Source organism: Chenopodium album, chromosome 10 (genome assembly GCF_948465745.1).
Source record: "Chenopodium album chromosome 10, dcCheAlbu1.1, whole genome shotgun sequence".
NCBI classification, from domain to species: Eukaryota; Viridiplantae; Streptophyta; class Magnoliopsida; order Caryophyllales; family Amaranthaceae; genus Chenopodium; species Chenopodium album.
In genome coordinates this window covers 50,676,030-50,698,834 of record NC_137843.1, presented here as the reverse complement: position 1 = coordinate 50,698,834, position 22,805 = coordinate 50,676,030, and the positions used below count along the sequence as shown (strand labels likewise).

The 22,805-nt window shown below is 32.9% G+C and overlaps 3 protein-coding genes across 3 annotated transcripts; all 3 read right to left on the bottom strand.

Annotated features, from left to right (window-relative positions):
- Window positions 1-5,069: 5,069 nt before the first annotated feature.
- On the bottom strand, window positions 5,070-6,077 carry LOC145565338 (protein FAR-RED IMPAIRED RESPONSE 1-like). The gene has a single exon (XM_081625378.1). It carries the CDS (start codon window positions 6,075-6,077, stop codon window positions 5,070-5,072), a length of 1,008 nt encoding a protein of 335 aa, XP_081481504.1.
- A 28-nt stretch (window positions 6,078-6,105) lies between these two features.
- LOC145565337 (protein FAR1-RELATED SEQUENCE 5-like) lies at window positions 6,106-6,777 on the bottom strand. The gene is made up of 2 exons (XM_081625377.1): window positions 6,671-6,777; window positions 6,106-6,592 (listed from the first exon to the last, which is right to left on the bottom strand). The coding sequence occupies exons 1-2, from the start codon at window positions 6,775-6,777 to the stop codon at window positions 6,106-6,108; spliced, it is 594 nt and encodes a 197-aa protein (XP_081481503.1).
- A 13,146-nt stretch (window positions 6,778-19,923) lies between these two features.
- On the bottom strand, window positions 19,924-20,430 carry LOC145565336 (protein FAR1-RELATED SEQUENCE 5-like). The gene has a single exon (XM_081625376.1). It carries the CDS (start codon window positions 20,428-20,430, stop codon window positions 19,924-19,926), a length of 507 nt encoding a protein of 168 aa, XP_081481502.1.
- Between the last annotated feature and the right edge of the window lie 2,375 nt (window positions 20,431-22,805).

The window sequence follows — 22,805 nt, the reverse complement described above, 5'->3', positions numbered from 1 at the left end:
GAAAAAGATATTGAAATTGATTTTATTTCAAAGACAATGAAGATAACAAATCAAGAATACATGAAATGCTAGAGCTTATCAAGTAGTGGCTGATTACTGCTTTGTGAAGTATAGCCCATTCAAATAGTAAGTAATGTATTATTTAATTTCAAACATATTATATCTACTTTAGATAATATTTAGTTTAATTTAAATAATATTTTATTTACTATAAATATTTAATTTTGCACAGTGAAGAGATTGTGAAATTTGAAGGTCTTCTCATGATAACAAGAGATGACACAACATCCCTAGCTCCAACAGCCCCTGCTCAAATGATAAAATCTAATATAGTTCAATGTTGGTCATTCCTTATGAATGATTCTCGATTGAAAGAAGATCCTTCATGCTTTTTCTTTGGCATTGACCACAATGTAAGAGTTAAATAAAATGTTAAGCTAAATCATAATTAAACATCTATGATCTCATTAAGTAATATGTTTTATGTGCTCATTAATACATAGAGACCTGTAGAGCTGTCTCTCATGTCACAAGATCCTTCCCAGCAAATAGATAAAACAACACATGTGAAGTCTCCTTCAGTACACTCACAAGAATTGAATCAGGCATGGTATGATTGAATGTGCCTATGTGATGCAAAGGAGAAAATTATGACAACTCAGTTGGTATGTCTTATTATTCATGTATATTAAACTACATTGTAGGTCATTATGATTTTGAATTTGTAGACTAATAACTGTAATTTTAATGACAGATTTTTGTTCCAATCTGTCTGATTAACCCCTATAGTTTAATAGTGGTTAACTTTATGAATCAGACCATTCAATACTTGGATAACAGGGAGTATGATGACAAGCAAAAGCCTTTCTACAGAATTCTTGGATCTATTGTGGTAAGATTTTTTTTCTTTATAAAAAGTAAATTATTAAAGTAAATAAGACTACTATTAAAGTATATGAATATGTATTAAAAGTATACATTATAATGTCTGTAAAAAAATAAGATAAAAATATAAAGTAAAAGATGTTCTGATTAAAGTAAATAATATTTTTATTAAAGTAAAAGAATATCTATTAAAAGTATACATTATATTACTTGTAAAAAAATAATATAAAATATAAAGTTAAAGATGTTCAGATTAAAGTAAATCATATGTTTATTAAAGTAATTTATACTATAAATTTGTATTACTTATATATTGCTTTACAAATGTTATAGGTGGAGGAAATGTCAAACTTTTTGAAGAGAATTAATCATGAAAAAGCTGATGAAATACTAGAATATGAGTTTGATAAAGTTAACTTCAAGTGGAAGACACCGAGATATACTCTTGATTGTGGTGTTTTTGCAATGATCCATATGCTGTGTTTTTCTGGAGACACTTTTGATTCTGACCTTGATTTAGCAAATAGGAGAAAGGTGTATCGTGCAGAAATATGTGCTACTCTTGCTTTGGCAGACATAAACACCAAAAGAAAACAACTTATGGGAAAAATTTCAAGGTTCAGGGTAGTTAGGAAACTAGAGAAGGAGAAAGGGGTGGAAGATATGATATGTGTTTCTGATTTCTTGAAGAAACACAAGGAAGTAATGGATAACATGAGTTTGACATGTCACCAAGTGATTGACTACTTAGCAATCAATGATGATGAAAACTTTCCAAACAAGAGGTATGTTTTATACTTGCTAAAAAACAAATACTCATATTGAATTATATATAAAATTGTTTGCCATAAGTATAACTTTAATTTTAATTCAACATTATAGCGAAGTAGTTGGCTGGTTTATAGATTCAATTGAAATAGTAAGGCAAGATTGTAATGCTTTGATCAATGAATGGAAAGTTTCAAGTAATATAATCACTGCTTGGTCAAACCACCTCAATAATATTGAAATGCAAAAAGACAGGTTTGAAAATGACTTGATCAGATTCTTCTTTGGATTTGAGTTCATGGTAAGTTTTTCCGATTTAATTTTATAATTTAAAATTATGCATTAAACAAATATTAGAAATAATCTTTGGATTTTTTTTTTTTTTTTTTTTTTTTTTTTTTTTTTTTTTTTTTTTTTGCAGGATGCTTTAACAATGTGTTTAAATGCTCATGGGAAAAAAGGAGTAACAAGTCTGCAAAAACTATGGATTGATTGGAACAGTTCACAATCATTGGAGTTGGATGCAGCTCAATGTGTAAGACAGAATTAATATTTAAAGTAGAACAATATATGTTTAAAGTAATAAAAAACAGGTTTAAAGTAAATATGTGTAAAACAAACCTATGTGCAGGTATTTATACCTTTGAAGATGGAAGATCATTATTTTCTTGCTGTGATAAACTTCAAAGATGAAACAATTGACCATCTGGACAACACTTTATACGAGACCAATGAAAAATATGAGCTTGTACAGAGTTTTATCTTAGAAACGGTAAAGAATCAATAGATTAAAAAAATGTCTTTAAATTCATTTTTCAATGTCTTATATTATATTAATATTCATTGCATTGCAGGTGATACAAGTACAAAAGTTGTTTAAAAAAAGAAAGCATCCACAAGCAAATGATATGCTGTCCTACAAGCTGAGAATAATTGAACTTCCATTCCAAAAAGAAAAAGAAGATAATTTCTCAGTAAGCTATCTACTGCTGCATATGAAGGTTTATGATGGTGCAAATGGGATAGGATTAGGAACAATAAAAGAGGTAAGTTACCATACTTATTTTTGAAGTCCTTGAACTCTATACTTATCTGGTAATTTATGTAAACTAAAGTTAATCTTTTATTTTTTTTACAGGAATTTCCAAGACTGAATCACCATCACATAAGAACAGTGCTTGACCTACTTCTCAATGATAACAATCAAATGAAACAAACACTGCTTACAAATGTTGAGAATTGGGAAGAGAAGAAAGCATCTGAACAATTGTAAATGATATCAGTAGATTTGAATATATCATAGATATTAGAATATATCAGTAGTTTTAAGTAGTATGTTTGTATGAAGAATACATATTATATCTCTAAGTTGAATTACTGGGATTGTTATGTGTCAAAAATGGTGGTAGATGTAAAAGTAGAAGAAATCAATCAAAAAGTAAATGAAAATAGTGTTAAAGTAAATAACAGTATGTTTAAAGTAAAAGAAAAAAAGTTTAAAAAAAAAAACCTTTCTGAAATATGGTGTTCGATTTTAAAGTAAACAAAAATACTGTTAAACTAATAGAAAATGGATCTAAAGTAGAGGTGGAGATGGGAAAAAGTATTAAAGTCAAATCAAGAAAAAAATTCAAATCAAAAACATGTTATTCGATTAAGAGTGAATGAAAACAGTGTTAAAGTAAATAACACTATGTTTAAAATAAAAGAAAAAAAGTTTAAAAAAAAATCTTTCTGAAATATGGTTTTCGATTTTAAAGTAAAGAAAAATACTGTTAAAGTAATAGAAAATGGATCTAAAGTAGAGGTGAAAATGGTAAAAAGTATTCAAGTCAAAACAAGAAAAAAATTCAAGTCAAAACATGTTATTCGATTATAAGTAAAGTGAATTAATTCGATTATAAGGGCGGGGCGGGGCGGATGTTGGCCTTTCAATCCCCATCCCCTTCCCCACGACGCCACGATGGGTACAATATTTTAATTCACGTAATCCTTTTATTAAATAGTATAAAAGTATATTATTTTTCTTTTAGATATATATATATATATATATATATATATATATATATATATATATATATATATATATATATATATATATATATATATATATGTATGTATATATATATATATATATATATATAAGTTGGGAATGGGGCGGGTACAAAGTGGAGCGGGTAAGGTGGGGTAGGGATGGGGCGGGTACAACTTAAAATCCATCCATCCCCGTCCCACCACCCGCAAAACCGAGACCCATGCCCACCAAACTGAGGATGGGTCGGGTCTCCTACTTGACCTGCCCCACATCCATGGGTGGAGGTGGTTGTGAAGGTGGTTGTGAGGTGGTTGTGGAGGTGGTAGTTAAATGCTTGGTCACACTAAAAAAATACAAAATTTTAAAATATTGTTTTTTGGAAGGTCATGCACCACACTATTTCAGTAAGAACGAGTTTGGTTTGGGTTAAGTAAGAATGGGTCGGGTCTATTCAAGTTAGGTCAACAGGAATTAATACCGTAACCTATGTTGATCAAATACGGATTGGGTCATGCTTGAGTTGAATTACAACCGGCCTTACATCTTATTAGGTTTGGTACAGGTTTAGGTGAGTTTAATAACAGGTCAAGTTACATTCAATTCAAGTCAATAATTAGCGAGTTAGAGAATTAAGTCAATATAGAATTTTAGACGAATTTGGTTGAAGTCAACAATTTTACGGCTTATAATCAAGTCCAAGTCACCAAGTCAATAATCTATGGGTTACATTTAGGTCAGGTCATCTACACGTCAATTCATGTTCGAGATCGAGTCTCAAATACTCTTGTCAACTCGGGTTCCATGGAAAATGTGACAAGTATTTTAGAACAAATAATGGAAATGGTAACAACTATTCTATGACAAAGGGAGTAGTACAAGATATTATCTTTAATTTTGTAAATAAGGACATTATATATATCAAACAATTCATATGATATAAAATATCATAAAAGTAAATGAATTATTTCATAAATTTAATGTATAATAGCTAAAAGTAAATAAACTGAACTTAAGTTCTGTAATACAATTACTTATAGTAAATGCAAAAATATTACAATAATAAAAATAATAAAAAAAATTTGTTCATTAAATCTTGATTTTGATCTTCCAAAACATCTTCTAATTTCCAAGTATTATAATAACTGCACAAAAATAAACATCAGTTATTTGTGACAAATTAAAGTAAATAAATTAGATTGTAAAGTAAATAAATTACAACTTAAAGTAAATAGGAAAAGTAAAGAGGTAAAATACCAAATAAAAAAAGTACCAAGTATAATAATACCTGCACAAAATAAAAAGTAAATGAAGTTACTGTTAAAGTAAATAAATAGAAGTTTAAAATAAATGGAACACATTTAAAAGTAAAATACCTGAAAAATTACTTGTTTGGACAGTTTCTACTGTCATGGGAAACACCAGATTCACCACAAGCTCTAGAGGTTCTGCCCTTTTTGGATTTTTGTTCAGTACCTATTTCTTTTACACTCTTCAACCTCTTTGAACTTCTGGCAGAACCTTTATTAAGACACTGATTTGGAGGCAAGATATTTACATCTACTTCATTTGACCCAACCAGAACCTGAATATCAGCATCTTTCACCTCTTTTGAACTAGGTGCATTTTCAGGATTATTCTTTGATATCATCTGCTCCTCAAATGAAGATAATGTCCTAATAAGCTCAGATAAATCATCCTCAGATTGGTCAGTTAAACTCACACAACTGAAAATCTTGGACCATATATCACTGACCAATTGCTTCTTCTTATCATACTTAGAAGCATCATCCAGAGCAACATTTATGACAGAAGCTTTCTTCAGAACATCTTTTCTCCAACGATTCAAGATATAAGGATTGGGAATTTCACGTATACACTTGCCTTTCATAACAAACAGAATGTGTCTACATAAAACGCCTTGACTCTCAAACATTCTACAAGTACAACTTGAATCATATGTGGCCAAGTCAAAAGTTACATCAAAATTTTTCCTTTTCTCATGATCAACAATAACAAAAAACTCCACACCATCTCCATACAGAGAACTACAACTTTCAACACCACATGAAAAACAGGGTCCCTGGCATTCTTCTTGAAAATCATAAAATATGGCACGAGTATAAACAACAATAGCGTGCTTTTCCAAGTGTAAATGAGTAACCAATTGAGGCTCAAGTTTGTTAAGCCTGATCAACTCATCCTGTTCATGCCTTTGAGCATCAAGAGCAGTTTCATAATGGACAAAGAATTCAACACAGGTTACATGAGGGTTTGTAAAATTACAAAAGAAACTGTTTTCACCTTCAGACCTAGAAGTAGATAGCAGTAAACCACCCATAAATAAGTCCCTAAAATATGCAGGAATCCAAAGATGTTTAATCTTGAACATGTATGCAAACCACTCATGATCGACAAGGTCAAACTCCTCGTGCATCCATAACACTATTCCAGCCATCAACAAATACATGAGGATCAATTTCTCTATCCCAAACTGCTGCACTTAGCTTTTTTAGGAAATCAGTTTCATTACAAAAAGCAGTTCTAACCTTTTCAGGTACCTTCCTCATTATGTGCCACATACATAGCCTATGTTTAGTCTTGGTAAACACCTTTTCTATGGCAAAACCCATTGCAGGATCTTGATCAGTGATAATACAAGAGGGTTCTCTTCCCATACACTTCAAAAAAGTTTGAAATAGCCACACAAAAGAATCTATGTCTTCTTTAGATAATAAATCAGCACAAAATGTAACACATCTCTTGTGAGTATCAACACCAGTAAAAGGACAGAAAACCAATGAATATTTATTTGTATCATAGGTAAAATCAAAAGATAAAGAGTCCCCAAATAATTGATAATCTCTTCTACCAATAGCATCAGCCCAAAAGACACGGGTCAAATGCCTGCTTTCATCAACACAATAATCAAAATAATAACCTCATTTACTGGTTTTCACTTTTTGTTCAAGCTTCTGAACAAACATCGCACCATCAGCATTAGAGATATAAACTTTCAAGTCCCTAGAAAAATTTTTGAAATCATTTTTACTGCCCCTGACATTTTGAAACCCACCACAAAGTTCTTTCATGATCCTACACTACCACAAAAAGTGGAATAAGTAACACACAATACAAAACTGTCAAGTTACATAGGCGATCTATTGAATTATATAGAACACCTATGTAAGATAAGCGCTTTGTATGTTAAAACTTATAGAGCGCCTATCCAAGTTAATAGCTTTGTTTGTTGTATCCCAATTTTACTAGGTACAATATAGATCACCTCCCTTAGTTAACCGTTATATAAATATTATAATTAATTTTTTTTCATTTTTTATGAGCAAAACGCACCGAACAGTTGGTTTCCCAGCTTTTCCTATACCACTAACCCTAACTCCTTCCCTATCAAGAACTAGCCGTCAATTTTCTCACTTCATTCCCCATCTCCTCTCATTTCCTCTTTTACTCTATTCCCTCCCGTCTCTTCTTATTTCATCCCTCACTTATACCAACCCAGAAACCCTCGTTCATTACCATGGCAACCCCTTCAATCACCCAGCCCCTTCGTTCGCGTTGTCTCAATTTGTCCGCAGTGGGTTGCATCTTTCTACAAACTGGTTATGCTCTGCCGTAATGCCACCGTCGATCGAGCCGGAGGAGCCTATTTCAATGTTTAAATGTTCTATAAAACGGATTAAGTCTAAAGATGCAAAACGGTATGTGAAGATTAATCACATTTTTGTTGAATTTCAATATTCAAATTCGTTTTATGGGTTTTGTAAAGTGATTGATATGATACATTTTTTATGTTTTTTTTACTTTTTTTCGATCCAAAGGTCACAGAACTTATTCTAACTCAAATTTCTGATTTTTCATTTTACTTCTCAATTCTTTTAGATTTGTGGGTGTTTGGTGCGGTTGCTCTAGTGCTTTGTGGGTGTTTGGATTCTATGATATAATGTCTGATTTTTTATATTTTATCAATTGGATTTCATGTTATAGTTTCTTATTTTATCAATTGATTTTTTTCCTCTTTTTTTCGATCTAAAATTTTGATTTTATTCTGATCCAAAAATTTTGAATTTCATTTTAATTCTCACATATTAATTTTAAATCTCAAATTTCTGATTTTTTTACATTAGATTTGGTGTTAATTTTTGATTTTTAATTATGTTGAAGTACTAAACAATAACAATAAATATTATCGGTTTTTTTGGCAGTGTTGTTGGCTGTTGTCACGTTGATTTACGGGTGGTTGATCCGGGAGCATGGGTGAGTAGGGGTGTTGCTTTGTGTGGGTTGTGGCTGCTGTGATTGGAGTGGTCTAGAGGTGGTTATCTGAATTGTTCTTGCAAAAATTAGAACGTGGTTTAAGGTGGTGAAAAGAAGGTGGTAGCGTTGATTGTTGTGGTGTGGTGCTTGAGGTGTTGCTGTCGTTTGGTGTTGATGGTAGTGGTGGTTGTCTGAAGTAATCAGTTTTTTTTTTTTCATGAATTAGTTATTTTAATTAAATACAAGTACAGTATTTGTTTTTTATTTTTGATAAATAAATTGTTATTATTAATTCATATAATGTAATAAGAATTATAATAATAATAATAATAATAATAATAATAATAACAATAATAATATTTTTTTTAAGAAAAAAATAAGAAAAAGAGATTGTCTATCTATGATAGGCATTGAATTTTTACATAAATATAAAGCGCTTATCTTAAGATGACCGCTCTCTTTTCCTAGTTTTTTTTAATTATTTTATACATGGAATAGAGAGCTGTTATCTTAGATAGACGCTCTATAATCTATAAGATATAAATCGCCCCAAAGAGGCGTTTTGTAGACGTTATAGGGCACCCTGTAACACCCCCAAATCTCCCTCTACGGAAATACCAGTATAATATGTATAATTATATCGTAGAGATAGACTTAGGCGTATTACCGCCGTGTGATTACGCAAGGCTACCCAACTTACTAACAAAACCATACTTTGCAGCGGAAACTTCAAAACTCTTCTTTATTAATAATAACTATAGATAGAAACCAATGTTATGAGTACTCAAAAATAGATACAAAGACCAAGACTCCTAACTTAGTGAAACCAAATCCCGGGACTCCAATGCATCAATTTATTCACTCCACCTGAAATAACACTGCTTACCATTACGGTAAACAGGGCGAACCAAAACAAATAAGAAATACGGGTTAGCAAAATATGCTAAGTACGGTAAGTGCAAGATAATTAAATTCAATTTATTTGCAAACATGCTTTTGAAATCAATTCCAATAATTATTCCAATAATTCCAAACTCATGATTCAAAACCAATTCTCAATATTCAAATCCCAATAATCAATAAAACCAATTCCAATTATTTTAAAACCAATTAAACTAATTTAACCAATTCCTCTCCCAAGTGTGCACACCCCCCAAGCTAGTCTCCTTATGTTACAAGGCTATTCTTTAGGAAAGACCCGGTCATACAAAGTCCAAGCCTTATCAATAAACCAAATCCGCATAGTGGGATTACTAACATGCTTATAAAGCATAAATAATAAATTTAATTCAATGATTAAATAAATCCTCTTTAAATCCAATAACTCCAACCTTTAATAATAATAATTCAAACTCCCTTTTTTGTTATAAATCCAACAAGCTTTCAAAACCAATCCTTTTTAAACATGAATAATAAATTAATTAATCAAAACATGTTATAAAAATCAATACTCCAATTTAATTATTAAAACCAATCTTTTAAACATACCTTTATTTCATAAACCATAATTCAAGTCAATTTAATTCAATCACCATAAAATCATTCAAACATGCTCATTCAAATCGATCACTTTCAAGGTATCTAGCCACCTAACGTACCTTGATCCTTGCTTAGCCAAAATCACTTCAAAAGAACTCTCAAGTAGCTTGATCAAAAACACCCTACAAATAAATATAACCTTAATTAATAAAAGGTTAACAAATAATCACAACAATGAAATTAAAAACCCCCAACTATATGTACATGAACCTTTTAAATTAATTTTCATAAACATCATTAAAAATCTAATTTATATAATTAAAGCTACTCATAATAATTTTTATAAATCCCCCATAATAATAATAATACTTGAATAAAAGAAGAGAAAAAGAAAAGATAAGAAACCAAGGAAAAGAAAAGAATTGGATTTTCGTTGGAAAGAATAGGCAGAACTTGCAGAGGCTATAACTCCTTCAATATAACTCCGAATTGGGTGATCCTTGAGCCTAACCTCAAGGAATTTTCGAGAGGAACAATCTTCTGTGAAACAGCAATACCCCAAAAACTGGCCAGAAGTGCCCGAAAATTGGCTTCATAGATAAATGGGATGATTTGTGTAAAAAGAGGAGAAGAAAAGAAGAGAATTGGTGTGAAGAATGTGAGAGGTATGGAGGGGTATTTATAGGCTAGCTCATGCAAGAATTATGGTAAGAGAATTTGGGAAGAATTATGGTAAGTAGGGTTTAAGAGATTACTTGGAGAAGTGAGTAAAGATTTAAGGAAAGTTTTGATATTGAAGAGATTGTGTATAATTGAATATGGAAGGTATGATTGTCATGAAAAATATTAAGGAAATTGGAATTACTTGGGGAATAATTAAGAAAAATAGATGGCAAGAAAATATAATGATTGGATACTAAAAAGATGGAGAATTAGATTTAAGGAAAATAGGAGATTTTAAGGAGATAATTAAAAATACAATTTACCAAAAATATTTTTCCCAAAATCTATATGGGATGGCCGAAATTTTTGAGCTTTCCTAAGCTCATATATTCGGCCCTCCTATTTAGTACTTTAGGAAATTATTTTGCTAGTTTTAAGGAATTAAAATAATTGTGTAAATAATATTTATTGTAATAAATAATTAAATAATAAAATACCAAATATTCACCAAATAATTTAACTAATAAAATCAGATTTTCTCTTAGGAAAATCCGAAATTTATTAGCCAAATAAATGGGATTTTCGGACTTATTAAAATAATAATAAAATATAGCTTTTGCCTTAATTAAAATATCCAAAATATATAAATAATCCGGTTTTTAAAATAGGATAAATGGATAATAAATCTTATCCAAAATAATAATTTGTTTTTAAAATACTTTTCGCGCCAAAATTCAAATGTCGTTTTGGCTCCAAGATTTAAATAGTAAGTTAAATTACTAAAATACCCTTTTTAGAAAATAATAATTAATTAATTAATTAGGAAAATACGTATAAAAATACGGGGTATTACAGTCTACCCCCCTTAAAATAAGTTTCGACCCGAAACTTAGTCAAAAGAAACGAAAATCATTTTGAAATTATTGGTTCATGCACATCCTAACTTGACTCAAGACTCCAACTAAACTCAAATAAGACTCGAAATCACTCAAAAATGACTCGAAAAGTAGACGCGCGAAACTCTATCGCCCTCTACCCCCCTTAAAAGGAGTTACGCCCCCATAACTCGACCACTAACCTTAGGTAAACAACTCTGGGTATCGTTTCCTCATATCAGCCTCAGCTTCCCATGTAGCCTCCTCAGTTTTCTGATTTGACCACAACACTTTCACAATGCTCACATCCTTGTTCCTTGTGCTTCTTACCTTAGAGTCAAGAATCTTTACCGGTCTTTCCTCATAAGTCAAATTTTCATCCATCTCGATGGTTTCTGGTTGCAACACATGTGTCACGTCCGGAATATACTTTCGAATTTGGCTCACATGGAACACATTGTGAACCCTTTCTAGCTCGTTAGGCAGACCAACTTATAAGCCACTTTTCCCACTTTCTGGATGATCTCATAAGGCCCTACGTACTTTGGGCTCAGTTTCCCCTTCTTTCCGAACCTCATCACCCCTTTCATGGGTGAAATTTTCAACAAAACCTTCTCTCCAACTTCATATTCTTCCTCCCTCCTTTTTAAATCAGCATAGCTTTTCTGTCGATCCTGGGCTGCTTTAATCTTTTCCTGGATCAACTTGACCTGCTTCACCATATCTTCAATCATTTCTGGCCCAAGAACCATAGTCTCACTTATATCATTCCAACAAACTGGGCTTCTACACTTCCGACCATACAATGCTTCAAACGGTGCCATTCCAATGCTTGCATGGTAACTGTTATTGTAAGAGAACTCTATTAAATCCAAGTGGTCTTCCCAAGACCCTTGATACTCCATCACACAAGCTCTCAACATGTCCTCCAATGTCTGAATCGTTCTTTCCGTTTGACCATCTGTTGCTGGGTGAAACGCTGTGCTCATTAGCAACTTAGTTCCCATCGCCTTTTGCAAACTTTTCCAAAAGTTAGACAAAAATCTTGAATCTCTATCCGAAATGATATCCGTGGGTACCCCATGGTACTTCACCACAAACTTCACGTATGCTCTTCCCAACTGATCCATAGTCCAAGTACTCTTCATGGGCATGAACGCTGCTGACTTTGTCAACCTGTCCACTATTACCCAAATAGTGTCATTCCCTACCTTGGTCTTTGGCAAAGCTCCCACAAAATCCATAGAAATCGAATCCCATTTCCACTTAGGTACCTCCAAGGATTGGACCTTTCCTTGAGGCCTGTGATGCTCAATCTTCACCTTCTGACATGTCAAACACTTAGCCACAAATTCAGCCACTTCTCTCTTAATATTGGGCCACCAAAAAGTTTTCTTCATGTCCTTATACAACTTATCCCCTCCAGGATGCATTGAATAAGGAGAATTATAAGCCTCCTCCATCAATCTTTGTTTTAGATCACCACGATTCTGCGGTACACACCATCTCCCCTTAAATCGAATACTCCCCTTATCACAAATGGTGAAATCCAACACTTCTCCTTCATCAATCTTCTTCTTTATTGCTTTTAGCTTCTCATCTTCCAATTGACTTTCCCTTATCTCATCATAAATGGATGGTTGAATCACTAAGGCATTTAACATCCTAGTTACTTCACCATTCTCCATCACTTCCAAGTTCAACTTCTGAAATTCCACACACAACTGATCTGGTACTACCATCACATTCACCGTATGTTCTGACTTCCTGCTCAAAGCATCTGTCACCACATTAGCTTTTCCCTCATGATACTGAATATCCAATGTATAATCACTCATATACTCCAACCATTGTCTCTGCCTCCCATTCAAGTGCGTCTGGGTGAAAATGTACTTCAAACTCTTATGGTCTGTGAAAATTCTATAAGTCACCCCATACAAGTAATGTCTCCAAATTTTCAAGGCAAACACTATTGCAGCTAACTCCAAATCGTGGGTTGGGTAATTCCCTTCGTGAACCTTCAACTGCCTCGAGGCATACGCAATCACTCTTCGATTTTGCATTAACACACATCCCAATCCCAACTTCGATGCATCACTGTACACGTCATACAGATAACTCCCATCCGGCAAGGCCAGCACAGGTGCTGTGGTTAACCTTCTTTCAGGATCTTAAACGCCTCCTCACACTCTGGAGTCCATAAGAATTTATGCTCCTTTTTCATCAAACTTGTCATGGGCTTCGCGATCCTCGAAAAATCCTTCACAAACCTTCTGTAATAGCCTGCTAAACCCAGAAAACTCCTTACATCTGACACATTCTTTGGGGTTGGCCAATCACTCACAGCCCGAATATTGGTTGGATCCACTGAAATTCCATCCTTGGAAATCACATGGCCCAAAAATGCTACTTCCTCCAACCAAAACTCACACTTAGACAACTTGGCATACAACTGATGTTCCCTTAAACATAATAACACTTGTCTCAAATGCTCCTTGTGCTCTTCTTCATCCTTTGAATAGACCAAAATATCATCAATAAACACTACCACAAACTTGTCCAAGTATGGCTTGAAAATCCTATGCATCAAATCCATGAACACTGCAGGTGCATTGGTCAAACCAAATGGCATAACTGTGAACTCATAGTGACCATAACGGGTCCTGAAAGCACTCTTTGCAATATCTTTCTCCCCAATTCTCAACTGGTGATAACCCGATCTCAAATCTATCTTTGAAAATACTCCTGCTCCTTTCAATTGTCAAACAAATCATCGATCCTTGGTAATGGATACTTATTCTTCACTGTCACCTTGTTCAACTCTCGATAATCTATACACAACCTCATACTCCCATCTTTCTTCTTCACAAACAATACTGGAGCTCCCCAGGGTGATGAACTAGGCCTAATATAACCTTTCTCCAATAAATCATCCAACTGGGTCTTTAACTCCCTCAACTCAGCTGGAGCCATCCTATATGGAGCCTTAGAGATAGGTCCAGTTCCAGGCACTAGGTCAATAGTGAACTCAACATCCCTTACTGGCGACATACCCGGAATCTCATCTGGAAACACATATGGAAATTCTTCTACAACAGGAATACCCTCTTCACCTTTCTTTTCCTCACTTTCAATCTCTTGAACACTACACAAAAACAAAGGACAACCCTTCTTAACCAGCTTCTGTAGTTGCATTGCAGACACAATTCTCAACCCTGAACTTTTCCCTTCCTTTTTGTATACCACTTTGGTCTTATTTGGGCTAGTTAAGGTGACCTTTTTAGCCGCACAATCGATCCTTGCCTCATACTTTCCCAACCAATCCATACCCAGAATTACATCGAAGTCGTTCAAATCGAACTCGATCAAATCTGCCAGAAATTCTACCCCAGAAATAGAAATAGGCACTCTCAAAAACAATCTTGAACAACTCCTCACTTCCCTAGACGGGATAGACACATCTAGAGAAACTGACTCAGGACTCTCTAAACCGAGACTCCCTACTACTTTCTTAGAAATAAAAGAATGTGACGCCCCTGAATCAAAGAAGACTCTCACAGGAGATGAACTTATAAAGAAAACACCAATTACCACATCATTAGCAGACTCAGCCTGAAGGCTATTCATCACGAACACACGACCTTTTGGGGCACTTCCCGCACCGCTATTGGTTCCAGCCTTGGTTGTAGGTCCACTAGATTGAGGTGGTTTGCTAGGTGCACTAGACTCTTTCACCTTCCCAGACTTAACATCAGCTTCCTTCTTGAAACACTCGTACTCACGGTGTCCCAACTTCTGACAGTAACGACAAGTTACCGGGTTTCCCTCACAGTCCTTCCCTGGGTGGTCTTTCTCACATCGCTTGCAGAAATACCTTCTCTTGGGTTTCTCACCCCTTTGGTTCCCACTCCCCTTATGGTTGGACGACTGGCCTCCATTCCCCTTCCCAAAGTTTCCCTTGTTGTCCCTCCTATCACCAGAATTCCCTTGGTAATTCCCATTGGGCTTGTGCCTCTTTTCACCCCCGTGAAAAGAGTCCGGGTTCTTCCTTTTCTCTCCAACCTGCTCCATCTCTCTCCCCTTAATTCCGTACAGATGGGCTGCACGGCCATAAACTTCATCCAAAGTCTCAAAGGTCACTCCCCCTAGCTTCCCTTGGAGAGTCAAGGTTAAGCCTTGCTCAAATCTCTGAGCTTTGATGGTTTCAGTAAGGACTACTTCCGGGGCAAACCTCATCAACTCAATGAACTTGTTGTAATATTCACTGATTGACATGTTCCCCATCCTTAGGTTGGTAAACTCCATGCACTTTTGCTTTCTCAGGTAGGAAGGGTAAAACTTTTCTCTCAAGGCTTCCTTAAACTCATCCCACCCAAAGTTTGGTTTCTTCAACAGCTCATCTTTTCTTTGGGCCCACCATAAATCAGCTTCCTCCCTCAAGTAGTAAACCCCATTGTCCACCCTCATCTCACTTGGGCAATTGATAGCATCAAACAACTTGTCAAACTCCCTAATCCAGTTTTCAAGGCTGGCTGGGTCCTCCTTTCCTAAGTAAACAGGTGGTTTAGCTGTAGCTACCCTCTTAAAGACTTCACTATATGAATGAAGCTCGGGATTTCGGTGTTCCTTTTTCACCACTTTCGTGATGTTCTCAGTAATATGGGCTAACTGCTTAAGGACCTTCCCAACTTTGGAACCAGTGCGCTTACTCCTTAATTGATCCCTCATTCTCGGAGACATACTTCCTGGGTTTAATTATCACACTTTGAAAATTAAAACAAGTTTTATCATATAAGCATTTAATTCACTTAACAACATAGAGAAATTTCAAATAATTCATTTTATTTCATTAATAATTAATGAAAATACAACTTTGTCATTTAGGACAATTATTGAGACACCAAACAAAACCATAGTTCAAAATCAATCAATCAAATAACACTATGAGCATAACCATCTTCAATAGGATCATAATCCGGATCCTCACTTCTATTACTTGGTTCGGCCATGAAAGTTGGGTTATAACCACTATAGCTTGGAATAAAGCCTGATGAGCTTGACCCAGATTTACTTATATTTCTGTCCGGGCCAAGAGTGTAACTTGGGCTTTTTGTTGGGCTTACATCCCCACGAGGTTGGCTTGAAGAAGCTTTGGGGTTTTGGGCTCTTTTTTTTGCAGTTTGAGAACGAGTTTTATGCCTTTTTGCAACATGGAAATGGACTTTTAGGCTAGGTTGTTCTGAAGATTCATAGCTTGGAGTTTGGCTAAGAGAACGGTAATGCTTGCTCCTACCAAGAGGTGGTATGGACTCATCACTAGATTCCACATACTCATGTCGCTTCTTTGGGTATGAAAAAGGTACTTGGGCATTTAAGAAGTACATTTGGTCATTAGGTCCAAAGGTTCGATCTTTTGGGATCGTGGGAATTTTCACAACTTTCCTCCTAGGTTCATACTTGCGCTCCACATAGTGCAAGTCCCTCTTAAGGCTAGACATGGTTGCTAACCATTTCCCTTCATGATGATGCTTCTCATTCCACATTGTTCCATCTTCCTTGATCACATCCCCATATTTGTCAAAGAGAGGTTGGTATTTCTTAATCCTAGGTAAATGAGCTAAAGCCAAAAGGACCATCCAAGGTTGTTGGGTCAAGGCTTCCTCACCATACTTCTCACAAAGGGTCAATGCCAAAGTACAAATTCCAGTCATGAATTCACTAACTGAGACTCCACTATCTTTCAAATAATGAATGTCAAAATATTGATGTCTCATTTGATCAATCTTTTCCATCTGTTTCACACACACACATGCAAAACAATTAATTAAATGCCAAATCACACAAACAATCCAATTAAAAATCCATTTGCAATAAGCAATTCATAACTCAATAAACCAAGTATAACTCAAAATCACCTAACCATGGGTAATACTCCAAAATTTCGGACCCTTTATACACACTTTCAGGTGTTTTAACACCAACTTTAATGCACACATAATCACATACTCAAGTTTCAAATAATTTCAATTCTTTTTATTTTCAAAAATAATAAATATGTACTTGAATCATGATTATAGGACGGTTGAGCCCGCGTCTCCCAGGAAAGTTACCTACGACGTTGAGGAGAGCCTTTCCTAGACAGAGAGTCGTACCCATTATAGGCCTCCGTAGAGAACTCGAGCATCCTTTTCTCATTCATCTTTCCACAAATAGGAAAATAGTTTTTAAATAAAATAAGGCTTTTGACTCACACACAAATGCGAAACTCTATCTATCCTATATGCCCTCTTAAGTCTACCCACAGTTTTAATTACTTTTCCAATTTTAATCTTTTTAGGACCTTGAAAACTGATACCACTTTGTAACACCCCCAAATCTCTCTCTACGGAAATACCAGTATAATACGTATAATTATACCGTAGAGATAGACTTAGGCGTATTACCGCCGCGTGATTACGCAAGGCTACCCAACTTACTAACAAAACCATACTTTGCAGCGGAAACTTCAAAACTCTTCTTTATTAATAATAACTATAGATAGAAACCAATGTTATGAGTACTCAAAAATAGATACAAAGACCAAGATTCCTAACTTAGTGAAACCAAATCCCGGGACTCCAATGTATCAATTTATTCACTTCACCTGAAATAACACTGCTTACCATTACGGTAAACAGGGCAAACCAAAACAAATAAGAAATACGGGTTAGCAAAATATGCTAAGTACGGTAAGTGCAAGATAATTAAATTCAATTTATTTGCAAACATGCTTTTGAAATCAATTCCAATAATTATTCCAATAATTCCAAACTCATGATTCAAAACCAATTCTCAATATTCAAATCCCAATAATCAATAAAACCAATTCCAATTATTTTAAAACCAATTAAACTAATTTAACCAATTCCTCTCCCAAGTGTGCACACCCCCCAAGCTAGTCTCCTTATGTTACAAGGCTATACTTTAGGAAAGACCCGGTCATACAAAGTCTAAGCCTTATCAATAAACCAAATCCGCATAGTGGGATTACTAACATACTTATAAAGCATAAATAATAAATTTAATTCAATGATTAAATAAATCCTCTTTAAATCCAATAACTCCAACCTTTAATAATAATAATTCAAACTCCCTTTTTTGTTATAAATCCAACAAGCTTTCAAAACCAATCCTTTTTAAACATGAATAATAAATTAATTAATCAAAACATGTTATAAAAATCAATACTCCAATTTAATTATTAAAACCAATCTTTTAAACATACCTTTATTTCATAAACCATAATTCAAGTCAATTTAAGTCAATCACCATAAAATCATTCAAACATGCTCATTCAAATCGATCACTTTCAAGGTATCTAGCCACCTAACGTACCTTGATCCTTGCTTAGCCAAAATCACTTCAAAAGAACTCTCAAGTAGCTTGATCAAAAACACCCTACAAATAAATATAACCTTAATTAATATAAGGTTAACAAATAATCACAACAATGAAATTAAAAACCCCCAACTATATGTACATGAACCTTTTAAATTAATTTTCATAAACATCATTAAAAATCTAATTTATATAATTAAAGCTACTCATAATAATTTTTATAAATCCCCCATAATAATAATAATAATACTTGAATAAAAGAAGAGAAAGAGAAAAGATAAGAAACCAAGGAAAAGAAAAGAATTGGATTTTCGTTGGAAAGAATAGGCAGAACTTGCAGAGGCTATAACTCCTTTGATATAACTCCGAATTGGGTGATCCTTGAGCCTAACCTCAAGGAATTTTTGAGAGGAACAATCTTCTGTGAAACAGCAATACCCCAAAAACTGACCAGAAGTGCCCGAAAATTGGCTTCATAGATAAATGGGATGATTTGTGTAAAAAGAGGAGAAGAAAATAAGAGAATTGGTGTGAAGAATGTGAGAGGTATGGAGGGGTATTTATAGGCTAGCTCATGCAAGAATTATGGTAAGAGAATTTGGGAAGAATTATGGTAAGTAGGGTTTAAGAGATTACTTGGAGAAGTGAGTAAAGATTTAAGGAAAGTTTTGATATTGAAGAGATTGTGTATAATTGAATATGGAAGGTATGATTGTTATGAAAAATATTAAGGAAATTGGAATTACTTGGGGAATAATTAAGAAAAATAGATGGCAAGAAAATATAATGATTGGATACTAAAAAGATGGAGAATTAGATTTAAGGAAAATAGGAGATTTTAAGGAGATAATTAAAAATACAATTTACCAAAAATATTTTTCCCAAAATCTATATGGGATGGCCGAAATTTTTGAGCTTTCCTAAGCTCATATTTTCGGCCCTCCTATTTATTACTTTAGGAAATTTTTTTGCTAGTTTTAAGGAATTAAAATAATTGTGTAAATAATATTTATTGTAATAAATAATTAAATAATAAAATACCAAATATTCACCAAATAATTTAACTAATAAAATCAGATTTTCTCTTAGAAAAATCCGAAATTTATTAGCCAAATAAATGGGATTTTCGGACGTATTAAAATAATAATAAAATATAGCTTTTGCCTTAATTAAAATATCCAAAATATATAAATAATCCGGTTTTTAAAATAGGATAAATGGATAATAAATCTTATCCAAAATAATAATTTGTTTTGAAAATACTTTTGGCGCCAAAATTCAAATATCGTTTTGGCTCCAAGATTTAAATAGTAAGTTAAATTACTAAAATACCCTTTTTAGAAAATAATAATTAATTAATTAATTAGGAAAATACGTATAAAAATACGGGGTATTACACACCCCTTCAGAGAAGCGCCTTGGAGGCGCTCTATATACCCTATTTTAGGCGATCTGTATTCCTCTTTTTGTAGTAGTGCTATAAGACATAACAACCCCTATATTTAACTTTGAGTTGTCAAAAATAAACTTCTTATGAGCAAAATTTAAACCAACTTCATGTTTAGTAACCTACCTAGTAATAGGTGTAGAAAAAGGATGAGAATGAGATTCATAAAAACAATAAACCATATACTTCCCACCAGTACAAAACCTAAATTTTATCTTAGCAGGACAACCAACTCTCTTCACAGTCTTTCTCTTTAAACAAGAACCTTCAACTTGTTTACCAGATTTCTTGTTATTTGTCACATACCCTTCTTTCCTACATAATAAATATTTAATTACAGTAACTCCTTTACCAGTAGGATCATCCTTATTCTTTTGTGATTTAGTAGTACTAGAACGGACTTTAAATCCACACTCATTAGCATATTTGTAATAAAAGGCAATACCATCTTGAAGATTATCAAATATCATTCCAACAAAAGTTTTGTTTTCCAAAGAACAACCTGGCATATACTCTTTATCACCTCCAGAATTATAATATATTTTAGGCTGAGTGGGTGTTTTGGAAATTCTTACATTGTTATCTTCAGTAGTGACAGAAGAAGAACAATGCTCTACACTTTCAGACATGTTCCTGAAAAGTAAATGAATCGAAGGAAAAAGTAAACAAACAATAAATAAGAGTAAATAAACTATAACTAAAAGTAAACAAAATTTTTAAAAAATATACTAATAAAAACTATTAGAGATATACTAAAAAGTAAATGAGTAAGAGCATAAAGTAAAAAAAAAAAAAAAAAAAATTAAAAAACTTGAAGAAACTAAAAAACATGAAGTTATAAGGATTAAGTAAAACTAATAATGAGAAATTAATGACTGAATGCAAAATGTAAATTTAAAACAACAACAAATTATACTACTTGATTAATAACAGCAAGCAATATAGCAACTATATGCAAAAAACATCTACAATGAATTCCGTAAGTGTAAAACCATAAAATAGAAATTAAAAACCAAAATCATAAAAATAAAACACAAAATCAAACACTAAATTGTATAGAATAATTCAAAGAACAATTAATAAGTAAAAATTGATAAAAATTACGATAAAAAACCCTAAATAAGAAAACTCGTAATAAGATAAACAATGAAATCAAAATAAACAACGAAAATACAAATAAATATAATTAGAAAATTACCTCAATGAATTGAAAAAAATCGAAGAATACGATGTAATTGAAGATCAAAATTGAAAAATCTGGGCAAAAAAATTCGCAAAATCGAAGAACAGATGGCGCGGCGGAGCAAGCAATGTTAGAGAGAGAAAATGAAGATGCGAAGAGAGAGAAAATGAAAGGAAGAGAGAGAGAAAGAAAGGAGGTCATTCAAAGTGACAAAATTACCAAAATGCCATTACTGAAATGAAAAAGGCGGGTGAAACAAGAGCCGTTGGATTGAGAGTGATCAACGCTCCAAATTAGTTCCTAGTTCCTATTCTATGCTTAGGTTCTCACATGATCCCATATATATATATATATATATATATATATATATATAGAGGAAGGCTCATATAAGAACTCAATCTTATATAAGAACCAATCTCAGCCTTTTTATTAATTTTGATCTTACCATCTAAATTGATCCTTTAGTAATGGCATTTCTGTAATTCTTTACAATTTTTTTTCCCTTTCAAACAAAATAAAACTCAACGCTATTCCTTCTCTCTCCTCAACATATTCTCTGATTCTCTCCCCTCAGCATCTGCTCTCTCCTCAAAACTCAAACCTAGCCAAACTTCATCATCTTCATCAACGAATTCATATTCTGGTAAGTTTTTCAATTCTTAAAAAATTCTGATTTCATTTTAATCCTTGATTTTTTCCAGATTTCTATTCAGATTTTCATGCGATTTTTAATTCCGATTTTTTGTTGTGATTTTTCTGTTTTTTTTTCGATTTTTCTTATTTTTGTTCGTACTTTCATCAATTTTAGAGTTAACATCTTTAGATTTCTTCGTTTTTATTTTCAATTTGTTCGTTTTTATTTTCGATTTTATTTTTTAAATTTTTTTCCTGATTTTTTTTTCTATTTTGTGAATTTGCTTGAGATTTTTCTCTGGATGTATGTGTGATACTATGATGAGAAGAGAAAATTTATTTAGAACAAAGCAATGGTGGATCTAATTCTTATGTTCTAAAGTTTCTTTATATGTTATAAAGTTTTTCAATCTATGTTCTAAAATTATCTTACTATGTTCTAAAGTTTACCTTATATGTTGAAGGTTTACTCTATATGTCCTTGTCTGCCATCAGTTCAACAAATAACAATGATTCCCCTCAGTTTTCATGTTTAGACAGAAAATTATATTCCTATGCATCTCACTGATGTTATGTCTGATGTAGAATAGTTCTAATTGTTGAATTATAGTCTGATTGTTCTAATAGGATGATATTTCAATACATGCTTTGTTTTTATGTTCATTCATTACGAGTTTTATATATTTTTGACTTGTTTGCTGTTTTTGATCGAATTTTCGATGATATTTTGCTAAACATTCTGCATTATATAGTGTTAATGAGTCTATAATGATGTATGTTTTCGTTGAATTCTATTTTTTTAGCCAATTTCTATTTGAATTTCACTTTGATGAATCAAGTATTATAAATCTATAGTTTTAAATTTGTTGCCTAACTTTATAGTTAGATTGTTTCAATTTAACTTGCTCTGTTTTTTTAATGAAGAGAAAAAAATTATTTAGAGCATATTAGTTGATTTAAAAGAGGCAATTAGAACATAAGGAGAAATACTTCCCATTAGTGGAGATGGTGGGGAAGGATTATATGATACTAACAGGTATAAAGTCTTTTAGAGCTTTTTTCTGCTGGATAAAATTGTGAGTTTCTTTATTTATGAGTTCAATTTGAGTAATTGAATTTACGTTTATCAATTTGTGTGCAATTATTTCAATTTTTTCATCTATTTTTCTGAATTTTTCTTTTTTGTTC

Bases quoted from the DNA above. Each gene is read 5' to 3' on its own strand.
- LOC145565338 (XM_081625378.1), bottom strand. From the start codon at position 6,077: ATGTTCAAGATTAAACATCTTTGGATTCCTGCATATTTTAGGGACTTA.
- LOC145565337 (XM_081625377.1), bottom strand. From the start codon at position 6,777: ATGAAAGAACTTTGTGGTGGGTTTCAAAATGTCAGGGGCAGTAAAAAT. The intron at 6,593-6,670 runs GTTTGTTCAGAA...TGATGAAAGCAG, and splicing joins TCTAATGCTGATGGTGCGAT to GCATTTGACCCGTGTCTTTT.
- LOC145565336 (XM_081625376.1), bottom strand. From the start codon at position 20,430: ATGTCTGAAAGTGTAGAGCATTGTTCTTCTTCTGTCACTACTGAAGAT.